The 13,158-nt window shown below is 40.4% G+C and overlaps 1 protein-coding gene across 4 annotated transcripts in view; it reads right to left on the bottom strand.

The window, feature by feature from the left end:
* TIAM1 (TIAM Rac1 associated GEF 1) overlaps nt 1-13,158 on the bottom strand; it is a 2,502,716-nt gene that overhangs the window by 2,030,185 nt on the left and 459,373 nt on the right. For all 4 annotated transcript variants that reach the window (XM_044071404.1, XM_044071407.1, XM_044071408.1 and 1 more), the window contains one exon: nt 11,957-12,949. In XM_044071404.1, coding sequence (XP_043927339.1) covers nt 11,957-12,937 — 981 coding nt within the window. In that variant the 5' untranslated portion in view covers nt 12,938-12,949. The remainder of the gene's footprint in view (nt 1-11,956; nt 12,950-13,158) is intronic.

Consider the following 13,158-nt stretch of genomic DNA (forward strand, 5'->3'; position numbering starts at 1 on the left):
TTAAAAATTGTCCTTATTTGTGGGCATTTGTCCCACTTCTGTGCAGCAAGAGACATTTTAAATTGTGACATACTTGTTGCACCCCACTCCACCATGTACTGACTCTGGATGTGTCCAAGCAAGGCAAGGAGTAGTTATGCAGTGTAAATGTGCAGTGTCCCCCCCCCCCCCCATCCAAGGTAGACAAGTACTACAGTGGCTTTTCATCTGTCCTTGATTTTGCAGAAAGGTCTGGTTTCTGTCATATTTTTGTACTGTTGATTTATGCTTATTACTCAAAGTGCCTGTTGCTCTGTGTTTAAGTAGCAATGCTTTAATGACCATTATGTAAGCTTGTCTGAGATCGTAAGATGCAAGTAAGCTTTAATAAGCATACTGTTAAAGAATTGCCAACATTGAAAGCCTTTCTGTTGTTGCCATGCAGAGAATACTTGACTAGATAATGTATAAGCTTTGGGTATTAAAGGACAGGATTCCATTATTTTAAAAAGCTCATTACACTTGTTGGAGACTTCCAGTCATCTCTACAGACTTTACCCGTAAACTAAACAGAATACCAATCATGTGTTGTCCATAACCTGTACAGTAATCCTTTAAGCAATGTATCTTGAGCTTGTTTCTTGTTTGCTTTTCATTTTTACTTACATGTTTTCCCCATGAAACAAGTAGATAGTTGTCAGGCAGCAGGTCTTTTTTGGATAAGAAACATTTTTACAAGTGGGGCATCACAGAGATTTCTACTTTCAGCATGTTACTTGGCACTTTAATAAAGCTGAATATATTATAATTAGAACTGCATTGCAAGGAGAAGTGGTTTGAGATGAGTGCTTCTGGTTTTTCTTGTACTTGATTTTGACTGGCATTCCAGTAATGTATTTAAAAAGTAATTTATTTTTTCATGCCTCACAACCTTTTGTTTCCATCTAGATATTAAGTAAGCTGTCATGCAGCCAATGCATTGAAATATTTTTATTCTTCTACACTTATTTTTGTCTTGATTGGACTCTCATAATGATGGTTTGCCACCCAGGGCAGCGTATTTAATTAAAGTTAGTTTTTGTGGTTTTGAGCATAGCTCCTCCCCTTTCTGGTTGGCCACACCCCTTCCCCTTGACCCCACCCATTCCGCTGTCTTCTGCAGCCCCCCTTTGATTTGAAGTCACCAGCCGCCACTGATATGCACAAGCACCAAAATGAAACATTTCCCCCAACCCAGTGATCCACTCCCTTCAGTTGTTTCAGGTATGCACATTGCACAAACACCAAAATGAAACATTTCCTCCTACCCCAGCGATCCATTCCCTTCAGTAGTTTCAAATATGCACATTGCACAAGCACCAAAATGAAACATTTCCCCCAACCCAGTGATCCACTCCCTTCAGTTGTTTCACGTATGCACGTTGCACAAACACCAAAATGCAACATTTCCCCCAACCCAGTGATCCACTCCCTTCAGTTGTTTCACATATGCACGTTGCACAAACACCAAAATAAAACATTTCCCCCACCCCAGCGACCCATTCCCTTCAGTAGCTTCAAGTATGCACAATTTTGCAAGCACCAAAATGAAGCATTTCCTCCTACCCAGCGATCCATTCCCTTCAGTAGTTTCAAGTATGCACATTGCACAAGCACCAAAATTAAACATTTCTCCCATCGCATCGATCCCTTCAGCAAGACAAGGGCTGGCATTTATACTCTGGACTGGGACCATACCTCTCAACCTCTTGGAGCAAGAAATCTGGACAGTCATAAATTATGGGGACAAATGCCCAAAAATAGTAACAAACAAAAAAAAAATACTGCTCTTACAATAGTAGAAAACTGATAGAAATAGCAGGTTTTGTATTAATATGAATTTTCTGAAGGGTATGAAGTCCGAAACTCAAATGTCTGTCATTATTTTCTGACTTCAATCCTAAATGATTTAACAATGATTTTCCAGAAAACCAAGACTTTATGAGGAACATACCAACAATTTGAGGTAAAAATCTGGAGTCAAAGCATACAAGGAATGTATGTATGTATGGATTTCTTGTCTTCTGGCTGCGAAATGATCTGCACACATGCCTACATCCAAAAGACCTACGATTGTGGAAATTTATCAACATGGAGAGGAATGTAACTGCAATATTCCAAACTCAAGAGAAGAGTGATTTCTTTAACTAGAGTTCTTTGGCTTTAAAAGGAGTGGAAACACCAAATTCCTGAGGGATTTTGTTGGTTGCTTTACAATACAAGTATTATGTGCTTAATAACAACATTGATTTTTTTTCAGAGTACAAAGCCAAAGAAACCAGCTGCCATCCACTCAGCAATACCAGACTTCACATAACATCTCTCAGGGCTAAAGACCACACTTTTTGCTATTTGGGTGTGACTTTGGCACTTTGCATTTTCGTTGTCCACGAACTAAAGAGCAGTGCTATGTGGTTAAGCAAGCCCCCCCCCAGTACTGATAAAAATTTTTATTTTGGTTAGATAGGTATAAGTTAATAATGCATTGCATGAAATTTCAGCCCCCCAAAAAATAATGTGAAACCAATTTGCCCCCCCCCAAAAAAAAATTAAAAAAACCCGGCAAAAACGCGAAATTTGGGAATTAAGGGGGCCACTCAGGAATTCATGGCACCCCAGTATTCTGACCTCAAAACTGGTAAATACCGAGGAATTCGGTACGGTTGAGAGACATGAAGAGAATGCATTTATTTAGTTTGTTTGCTAAGAGAGTACTCTGATCGCAACTGATCATTTGCGGTTATAGCCAGAGTAATAACAACCATAAAGAATACTATACTCATAAAGTTGCAGAAATTATTCTAAGAACTAAGCCAAAAAAAGGGAATGGAGAAAGGAGATTTTGCCAGCAGAGATGGCTGCAAGTAGGCATATAGAAAACAGGGGTCAGGAATTTAATGGAGAAAATTGGCAAAGGATCCAAGGTATTGAGAGCAAACAAACTAGAGAGACAGAGAAAAGTAAGAGAGAGGGATGAGGCCAAGCAGAAGTCTGAACTGTAGGTTACAGACCGCCTTCCTTACCAAGGACTGATATCAGAGTACAGGCAAAAGAGAAAGTGATAAGGGAGTGCCAAGTGAAAGATCACTTCTGGAGGTTTTATACAGAACAGAAGTTAGAAAATGGATAATAAATCCAGCATATAAAACGTCACATACCTGTAAGAATCAACGACAGGAGTTTACAAAAGAATGGGAAGAGAAAATGGAAAGACAATTTACAAAGCAACAACGGAAGGACATGCAACAAAATCCAGAAGGTTTAGAATTGTTGTCTAGAAGTATTTACATAATGTATTTTATACGTAGACTTCAGAAAATGTTTTTTTGGGTACACGGCAAATGCTGGATATATGAAAGAAATGAGAGAGCTAAGTATAAAAAAAAAATTTTGGTGTGTGTAACAAGTTGGCAAATTTTTAAAAAGAAGTGCCTACAGACTACTCTGTCAGAAATGTTGAAGGAGCAAATGGCAGTAACTAAGGAAATTATTCTTTTGTGGTGGACCACGGGATTTGAAATGCCTAGGCATGGGTAGGGCCTTATTAAGGTTAATGCTACTGGCTGTCAAAAAGCAGTTACTAGAAAAATGGGACACAAACTATAAACCAACTTTAATTGAAGTACTGAATATTCTAGAAGAGATAAAAGGAACTAGAGGTGGGATTTTTTTTTTTTAGAAAAGGGAAGACTACAGAGAAATAAAAGAAATTTGTGGAGACAAAAAGCAGAATAATATTCAACAAGAGAAGCGAGGTTTAGGGGAGGCAGGAATTAAGAAATGTATGTGATGTTGGAGTAACTGTGTATTTGTGCCTCTGTCTTTACTGATAAGAAAGTATGGATATTAACCCAAAACTGACCAATTCCCAGCACAGCCATATCCATGAGCTTGGCTTCAAGTTTCAAAGTCCAGACTGTATCAAGAGTTTCCTGAAGCAGAAGCCAGCTCCATAGTGTACAGAGTTAAATCCCTGATTATACTGCAGGCAGCCCAAGTTTGACTAGTTGCTAGAGTGCCTACAGAAGCTGGCAGAGGAGGATAGGAGGGAGTAGCCATTGTCGGCCCACCGACCTGAGCAGGGCAGCTGTGGCTCATTACATGGATGACAGCTAGTAGAAACACTAGATTACCAGTCAGTGGAGTTCCGAGCCAGATGAGCTCATGCCATCACTGTGCATTTGTACCAAGTAGCTGAGGGGAAAACTTATGTGCAGAGACGCGCTTTCATTTGGAAGGATTTTCTGCTGGGAAGAGTGCCATGAGTTCATGCCCCTCTATTTCCAATGAATTATGGAAAAAGGGCTAAGCCTCGTTATTCCTCTCCTCCAGTCAAACCTCCAGCATTTTAGAAACCATGTCATCAGCATATGAAATGGCAGACATTTTCTGCCATATTTGTTATTCTATAAGGGAAGGGTAAGGTTTTCAAGCACCTAATTGCATGGCCTCTGTCCTGCTCCACTTATTAGTAGCAGCTTGCTGCAAACTATTATTGGAATCTACATTACCTCTACCAACTGTAAAAGCAACATCATGCAGAAAGAGTGTGAAACATTCTTAAAATACCAGGGATCATCTTCCTCATTCTCTACATTACAAGGCAAGCTTTTTCCTGACTGTCACAATTTTAGCCTTCGCAGCATAAGGAAAGGCCGAGTCTGTCCTGAGTCAGGCAGGATAGTGGACTATAATAGCTGCAGTTACGCACACAAATAAGTTATTCCCATGCATTATAAGCATACTTTGTTCCATGTGTGCTCACTTCATCTATAGTTGTTACTAACTTGAGTGCCTTATCCCTGTAATCTGAATAGAGGACATCCTGAATAGCACCATAAACTGCTGTAAATAAGCAACTTTGCTATGGGACTAGTTGCATTAACTAGCATGTAATTTTCCCAAGTTAAATCAAATGAAGTAAAACTCCTACTGCCAAATCAGTCCATCGCATTAAAATCTTTGTTATGAGGATGGGTAGAGAGGTTCATAGGTTGATACTATCTGCCCTAGGGCATTTACAAGCCTAGCCAGAGTGTGTTTGGCTTTCGCCACCCTTCTTAGATTAGTTGACTGTGCCTCTGTATAGTAGGTCACAGAAGATAGCCCATTTAAGGTTAGTTTACCATGCCTCTGTCTAGCAGTGACACAGAAGAGATCCCAGGGGTAAATTTACGATCTCCCATCCAAACGTCAAGATTCTTCTTGAAGAGGGTCACTGAGGGGCTCTGTCTGACATGGATTGGGATTTTGTTCCAGAGTGAGGGGAGCCTCTGGGATATGAATCTGTCCCTCCAGCATGTTCTATTTATTTCTGTACTGAGGTTTAAGTCACTGGAGCGTGTAGTTCTGATGGATTTGGATTTCTTGAGGTGGAGCATGTCCATTAATTCTGGGTTGGACATGGCTTTATACGTCAGGCACAGATCACCTCTGAGTAGGCGGTAAGCAACTGAGTACAGCTGGAGTTTCTTTAGCCTAACTGCGTAGGGCATCTGTTTGAGTCCCTTGATCCTCTTGGTGAGGTACTTTTGGGGTCTTTCTAGTTGTGGCAGGTGTCGGGTAAGGTACATCCCAAATGGGGCATTGTATTCAATTATGGGCCTGATGAGTGATGAGTAGAGGGGCACAATGACCTCTCTTGATCTAGATGTGAACCCCTTCGTGATAAGGTGGGCCACATAGAATGTCTTTCTAACCACTTTGGCAATGTGATTGTCAAAGGAGAGATTGCAGTCTACTTGGGTCCCCAAATCCCTAACTACTTCTTCCAGATTAATGGATTACCACCTATGTGGTAATTTGTGGGCACTTTGTTTTTCCCAAAGGGGATGACTATGCACTTTTTGGCATTTAGCTTTAGGCCATGGCTCTGGCACCAGTTATCCGTCTCTGTGAGACCTTTTTGGAGGATGCTTGTGTCAGCCGGCGAGTCGATTATGGCCCCCAGTTTGCAGTCATCTGCAAACTTTGTCAGCCATAGTCCTCTTGTGTTAGCCTGTACCTCAGAGAAATATATACCGAACAAGAGAGGTCCCAGGACTAAGCCTTGTGGGACGCCACTTGTAACTGGTTTAGAGTCTGACATTGCACCTGCAATTCTGACCATGTGGATTCTATCCCTAAGCCAGTTTGCAACCCATCTTGTGACATAGGGGTTGATATTTAAGCTGGTGAGCTTATTTATGATGCCCGAGTGGGGTATTGTGTCGAAGGCTTTTGCAAGGTCAAGGTAGGCTGTGTGGACTACCTTCCCTTCGTCTATGGCCTTGGTGACTGTTTCAAAGAAATTGACCAGGTTCAAGAGGCAAGATCTGCCCTTAACAAAGCCGAATTGGGCAGGATCCAGTGTTTGGAGGTTCCCAATGTCATTGTTTATGAGTTCCATGATGATACGCTCCATAGCTTTGCAGACCAGGCTAGTTAGGCTTATAGGGCGATAGTTTCCAGGGTCCGTTGTGGCACCACCTTTATGGAGTGGGACCACTGTTGCTGTACCCCATTCTTTGGGTACATATCCTGTTGTAAGGCTGAGACTGAACAGTGACTTTAAGTGAGAGGTAAAGTTTTTTCTCTTTGACTGAGAAGTAAAGGTAAATAAGAAACCACACGGTTAATGTTTAAACATTTACATAAATTGGGACAGTCAGTCACTGCTCTCTATAAACTGTCAACCCTCTTAGAATGTTACTGCAAAAAAATCAAGGGCCGTCAACAAAGTTTCTGCAACACACTACAAAATCCACAAAATGGTGGGATGGCAAGTACCCAAGGCTGCTTTCAACAGCTTACATCACTTTTTTCTGATAAGATGAAAAATCTTTTGAGTACTAGTTATAACATTTTCTCCTGTTAAACAGTTTCCACAAAGCCAATATGTTCAGAAGCCAGCCAGAAGGCAAGCAGTGGTTACCAATGTCAGTCACAGCCACAAACCATACAAAATCTTCCTCTGAAAAGAGAGATGGTACAGACCAAGGCTCTTTAACGATTCTGGGAGACCACTGCAGGGTACGTGAAGAGCCTTCTCTCTACAATTAAGATTGCTGAGGTAAACAGCAAACTGATTCTCTGATAGAACATATTTTGTTAAAGTAGCAGGAGTCACTTTGGAAAATGAAAAGGTCATTAGTAGTGTACCTCTGGGCTCTGTCATGACAACCCTCCTTTTCAGTATCTGTTTCTCCAGTTTTCAAACTACAATCCTGTACCTTTGGGTAATTAAGTTTGCTAATGATTGTAAGCATATTGTTGCAATTTGCTTAACTTCCAATTCTGTGGAGTTACAGAAAGGACTAGACCAAGCAGATCGCTGGAATAAAAGATAATATCATCAAATTTAATGCAAAAAAGCATGCTGACTCTGTAGCATAATGGAATAAAGCCCTTTCTAGCATCTTGAGCGCCTGTTATAGCGGGTTGAATGGAAAAGGAATGATGTGGGACTGACTTGCTTTCCTCTTCTGGGAGGAGGGGCGGTGCCAGAAGTATACCTGCTTTGCACGCCCTGGTAGTGATACTGGAGTCAAAATGAGAGTAGTCGCTGCCACGATGGGTGTTTTAGCAAAGGCACACCATTACACTGATGGAGGTGTTACCCTTGTGAAACCATTGCACACCAACCTGATGACCTGCATGTCAGTAAGTAGTAAAGGAATAACAAGAAAAGCCCCCAAATCACACTCTCAGGATGCGCGACTTTCACCTCCACACAACAAGGGAAACAAAACTACAGAAGCAGAACCCTCAAACCTGGAGAAATAATGGAGTTAAATAAGCAGCTTGAAGGAGACTTGACTGACTGGTAGAGTGGAAAAAAAAAAGGAGTGAAAATAAACAAATAAATAACCCCACCCCACACCAAATGCAATATTGGCATATTTGGCAAATACATATGACACGCCTCTTCAGACTGATTCAGTCATTGCACCAGTTGCAGAACACAATGTCCCTTTTGGCAACTATCTATCCCAAACACACCAAATTGCTAGAAAGACCCCAGAAGTTCTTGAAAAAATAAATAAATGACTGTTCTAAACACCCTAAACTATCAAGACTGGCTCAAAACTCTGTCCCTACACTCTGTCTCTGAAAGATTCCTACATAGCGGCGTGCCATGTGTAACCCTACCCTCTTCCATCTCTTTCACTCTAAACATGAACAGCTCCACAAACTGCATACAAAGAAATTAAATCTGCATCACAAATAAATATAAACTGCGGGTGAAACAGACTCATCTTCCATTGTTTACTTCATCTGGATAAATTTACCTATTCATATTAAACAAAATAATATCTCAGCAACCTTTAAAAGGAATATTGAGAACTGAAAGGTTACTCAAATTTCTGTCCTGGACTAACCAGTTTTGCCTTCCAATAGGCAGTAGTGCACTTTGAGAGTGGGTGCTGGCTAGGCAGAAATGGTGCTTGCATTTAGTATGCCTTCTACTCTTAATGATACTGTGATAAAGAAAGGAAGCCATAATCAGGTGGGGATCAAGTAGACAACCTACTTCCCCCGACATCAGCCTAATATCTGCATAATCCCATAATACTGCCCCTACAACTCATGCACTCTCCTGTGCGTGAGACAGAAATAGAAAGCTAATACTGTATGTGGATGTACACCTTTATGGGGATTCGCACCTTTGGCTCTATACTTTGATGCACAGGTAGGGCAGAAAGTAATCATTTAGCAAGTCTAGCTGTGTCACTTCAATCCCTAGTTGGTTCTTGCTGCAAGTAGATCATTATTTACCCTGAGTAGCAATGCCTCCAACAATTTAATTAGAAGCAGATGTTGAAGGAAGTTTCTTACTTCACCTTCTTAATAATAATTTTCTTAATATCTTTTTGGGGGCACCAAGTAACCTCACAATCAAACCATAATGACTTCCACGGCGATCTTTTTCTTCACCTGTCCTGCCTCCTGCCTACAACAGCATCTCATGTCACTTAGGGAGGGTACTCTACTTCCAAGAGATATTTGCCTTTTGGTAGCAAAAACCTATAAATGGTAATAGAAATGAGAGTTGAGAGCTGCGCAGATCTTTGAGTAGTTGGCTAATAAATGTACTGTAGCCTTTGTTGGGCCTGCAAAACTGGACTACTGTCCAGCTTTGCACATACCATCTCTGGACACAGTGTGCACTGGTTGGCCAACCTCAGAACATATTTATTTTGTCAGAAAAGCTATTTTCAGTTTCTGTCTGTCAGGTGGCATTCAATCAGTGGACCCAGAGACCCAATGATTGTAGAAGCTGTTAATAGTCATTCACTTTCACCCCCTTGGGCTGACTTTTTTTTTCTTTCTGTCTCTCCCCACCTTTTTCTTTCTCTCTCTTCTAGCAGTCCCTTTTTTCCTCTGACTTTTTAAACTTTTTTTCTAAAGATATGCTTGCATGACTAAGTCCATGTAGTAGTATTGCCTTACTAAAACTAATACAGTGTTCCCAGTTTCTGATATTATGTGCCACTCAAACAAAAAACAGCACTGCAAATGTTAATAATCAGGAACAATTTGTCTACCACTGGTACATCTGCTTATCAGTTTAACTGAGAATGTCAATTCACATCAACAAATGTCACAATTTACCCCAAAAGTAACTACTTTATCACTTAAGTAAAAATATAGCACACTGACTGGAATGTAGCAAAAATGACTACTGAACTACACAACATCAAAAAACGCGGCAAATAATAGATTTTACATGGCATAAAATAATTTCACCTTTGTAGCCATGTGTTCCAGGCAAGCATGAGGCAGACGCTACCTGTTATCAGAAAGACATGTTACTGCTGGACAAGCTATACTAAAAAGCCCATTTCATTTACTGTCACAAGAATCCTTCCACAAATAATGTTAGCTTATTTTCTGGTTCACAATACCATTCAGTGAAGCAGCATTCCTTGATTTTTTTTACTTTTATTTTTACATTTGTTGACCAGGTTAGTCCGTCTGAGCTGATACCCCTTTTTCAGCGGACCCCCCCCGAGGAGAAAAGCTCCAAACACATATTATTTTAATACTAGAATTGACAGTTATACGTATAACACATTATACAGAAGAAATACACATATATGTACAGAAAATTACATTACTTGTAATAAGGTACTGTTGTAGTTTTGTATAAAATTATACAAAACGTCCAGGATTTCAATAGCTGATAAAAGAGAAAGACAGTAATGAGAATATCATAGCTCAGGAATTTCCAGTAGAAGACAGCTAGTGGGTTGTCCTGGGATAGGTAGCCAGATTATGGTAGATAAGTACAGTGGCAAGTCCATTGGGATTTCACATATTCTTTTGCGGCAGATTTAAATTTCTTAGTTTTGCTGTGGACCCTAATGTCCAGTGGAAGTTTATTCCAAGCTATGGCTGGATTATAACTGCACAGGTTGCAGCCTATTTTGTTCTTTGGTTTATGGATTTGCATAAAGGGATGTCTCCCTTTATGTCCCAGAAACACTGCAGTCTTGCTTTCAGCACATGCTTTGCATGCTACACAGTGCTTTAGCAGTAAAGTATGAAAGTCACAGTGATATCACTCACCTAGGCTACAAGTAAAGACTCAATGTCCACAGCACTTAAAAAAAAAAAAATGGAACTTGTGTAGCTGAAATACCGATCCATTATGTGTACTATATGAGGAGAAATAATTTAAAATATTAGCAGCTGGCTGCGCTCACCTTAAAATGTTTATGTTTAACTATAAAGTGTGATCTTTTTTTTAAAGCCTTCCTTCTGAGGTTTACACCTTTGGATGATGAACAATATGAGTAATCGAACCCTATGCTTAAGAAATGCTCAAAGGGTCTGATGCTCCTGGTATCCAAAATGAATGCATGCTTACTCATCAGTATCCCTAATCATAACCAAATTACTAAAACTTGCTGTAGCATTAGGTCTGCTTCCAGCCTATGCAATATATCTACTACAAAAAGATGTACACCACTAACTACACCAGCATATATCCCTGCACACATTACCACATGCAACTGTATGTGCCAAAGAAAATAATGAAGCCTCTTAAATGTAACCATGCACACGTTGCTCTCTCGCATGCTAAAATCAATTAGCAACATAGTTAAGTGATAAGATTAACCTCCTATCAGGGCTGGGCCTGGGACAAGAGTACACTGTCTGAGCTATGTGAGGTCATCCCAGGGAAAATGTGGACCCCAAACTCCAATAAACGGTAAACACAGAAAAAGTGATGGCTCTTCTTATGCTGCAGGTGTCTACATGAAATCAGACTTCTGCTCCTGCCAGCATGTTTCCGACAGAATTAGAACTAAATGATACATCCTACCCCCGCAACTGCTACTGCAAATCAACACCACAAATACTGTAAACTGATAAATGCAATCTTATGAAACAGCTGGAGACATGATGCACTGTCTAGACTGCATAAAATACACCACCAGGAAAAGAAATGAACAGAAACTTCAAGTAGGCACATAAAAAGTCTGCTTACAACACTTTTAATAATATGGCAAATTAATAAAACAAACTGGCAGCAAATATTTGCAGGATACTATACGGCATAGTTACTATGCATGAGACAGAAAAATACAACGTACTTGTTGGTTTTCTGCCTTGTGCTCTTTATACATGTTACCCTTAAAGCAAAAGGTGCAGTACTACAGAAGGGGGCACAAAATGAATTACTGATGATGATGATGATGATGCAGTTAAAAGAATAGTCCAGGCCTACCTTTACAGCACATTCCATCTCCTTAGCAACACCAATGCACTGGACTTAACTAGATTTAAAAAGCTTAACCATTCTCAGGTAACCCTTGCAATTGTATACATACAACACTAAAGCCATTTTCCAGTTATATAAAGTTACAGAGGAACACTGTTTCAAGAGTTATGTTGTTGCATTACTGACTTTGCTCCAAACCATCGTATGTTAATCAACTAATAAGTTTACCTGGGTAGTTTTAGATCTTCGGCCATGCATGCTGGTACTGTGGCTAAGATGCTGGCTTGAGGCACCTTCAGAAAGGCAGTGTGACTTCCTGCAGGGAAGTGTATAAGCACCATATGGAGTATCCTCTTCACAGGTCATTGCTGTTTTATGATTTGCATCATGTGGTGTATTGGTACCTTGTGACTGGGGCATCAAATTTCGGGAGCACCCTTTCAACCTATGTTTGGGAGACGCATTTCTTATTGCACTTGGACTTTTTTGGCCATACAAGTGACTTAAAGAATTGGCACGGTGACTAGAGTCCATCTGTTTCAGTCCTGCTGAGCTGTCATCAGCCTGAATCCTCTCTAGCTCCTCACAAGACTTGTCCTCAGAAGTACCCAAGATTTCTTCGTTGCTGGTTAAATGGTCCTGACTAACATCAGACAAAGAAAATTCCATACTGTCTTCTCTCCAGATGTCTGCAGATTTTGACCGTTTTTTCTTATATTTTGCACTCTGTGCAAACAAAGATCCATTCGTAGAAAGTGTCGGCACACTGCCATCCGTTCTTTGCAGTAATGTTGATTTATCACCATATGGCCTACCATCAGACCCTGGCATGCTCTGCATGGAAGCTGTGGTCAGAACTGTACTGTCCATGCTGGGAGTGACAGAAGAGTCAGTGTGACATGACACAGGCCTCAAGTTCATACCAACCCTATCTACCCAAACAGGGCCACTGAAGTCCTCTATGTTGGATTCCTGATTGAAAGGTTCAAGGCCATTTTCAGCCAAAGACTGGGGAATGCTTGGTGTGCTACTTGACCTGGTACTCGCCTCAGAATTTCTATGTACAATTTTTCCTGAAGAAGCATGCCGTGCCCTGCGACCAGACTTATTAGTAATTCGAAGAGATCTTGATGTATGTTTCCGGCCCAATCGTACGTGATCATCTGAGTAGAAAGCTTGATCTCCATTTTGACTCTCAGCATTCCCCATGGTTTTCAAGCTCTGTGGGAATACACAAAAATATGTATTAAACTATAAAACAGCAAAGACAAAAAATAATATAACAATTTATTAAACCTCCAGAAAAACTATTTTCCAGAAAATACATCTTTACACATTTTTAGAACAATTCAGGAATTGCCGCTCATTTCTCCATCTTCAAGAGTGCAGCTATGATTTTTAGAATTGCAGAGCTACTTTCAGCATGCATT

Source organism: Protopterus annectens, chromosome 5.part0 (genome assembly GCF_019279795.1).
Source record: "Protopterus annectens isolate FY-2018-M chromosome 5.part0, PAN1.0, whole genome shotgun sequence".
NCBI classification, from domain to species: domain Eukaryota; kingdom Metazoa; phylum Chordata; order Ceratodontiformes; family Protopteridae; genus Protopterus; species Protopterus annectens.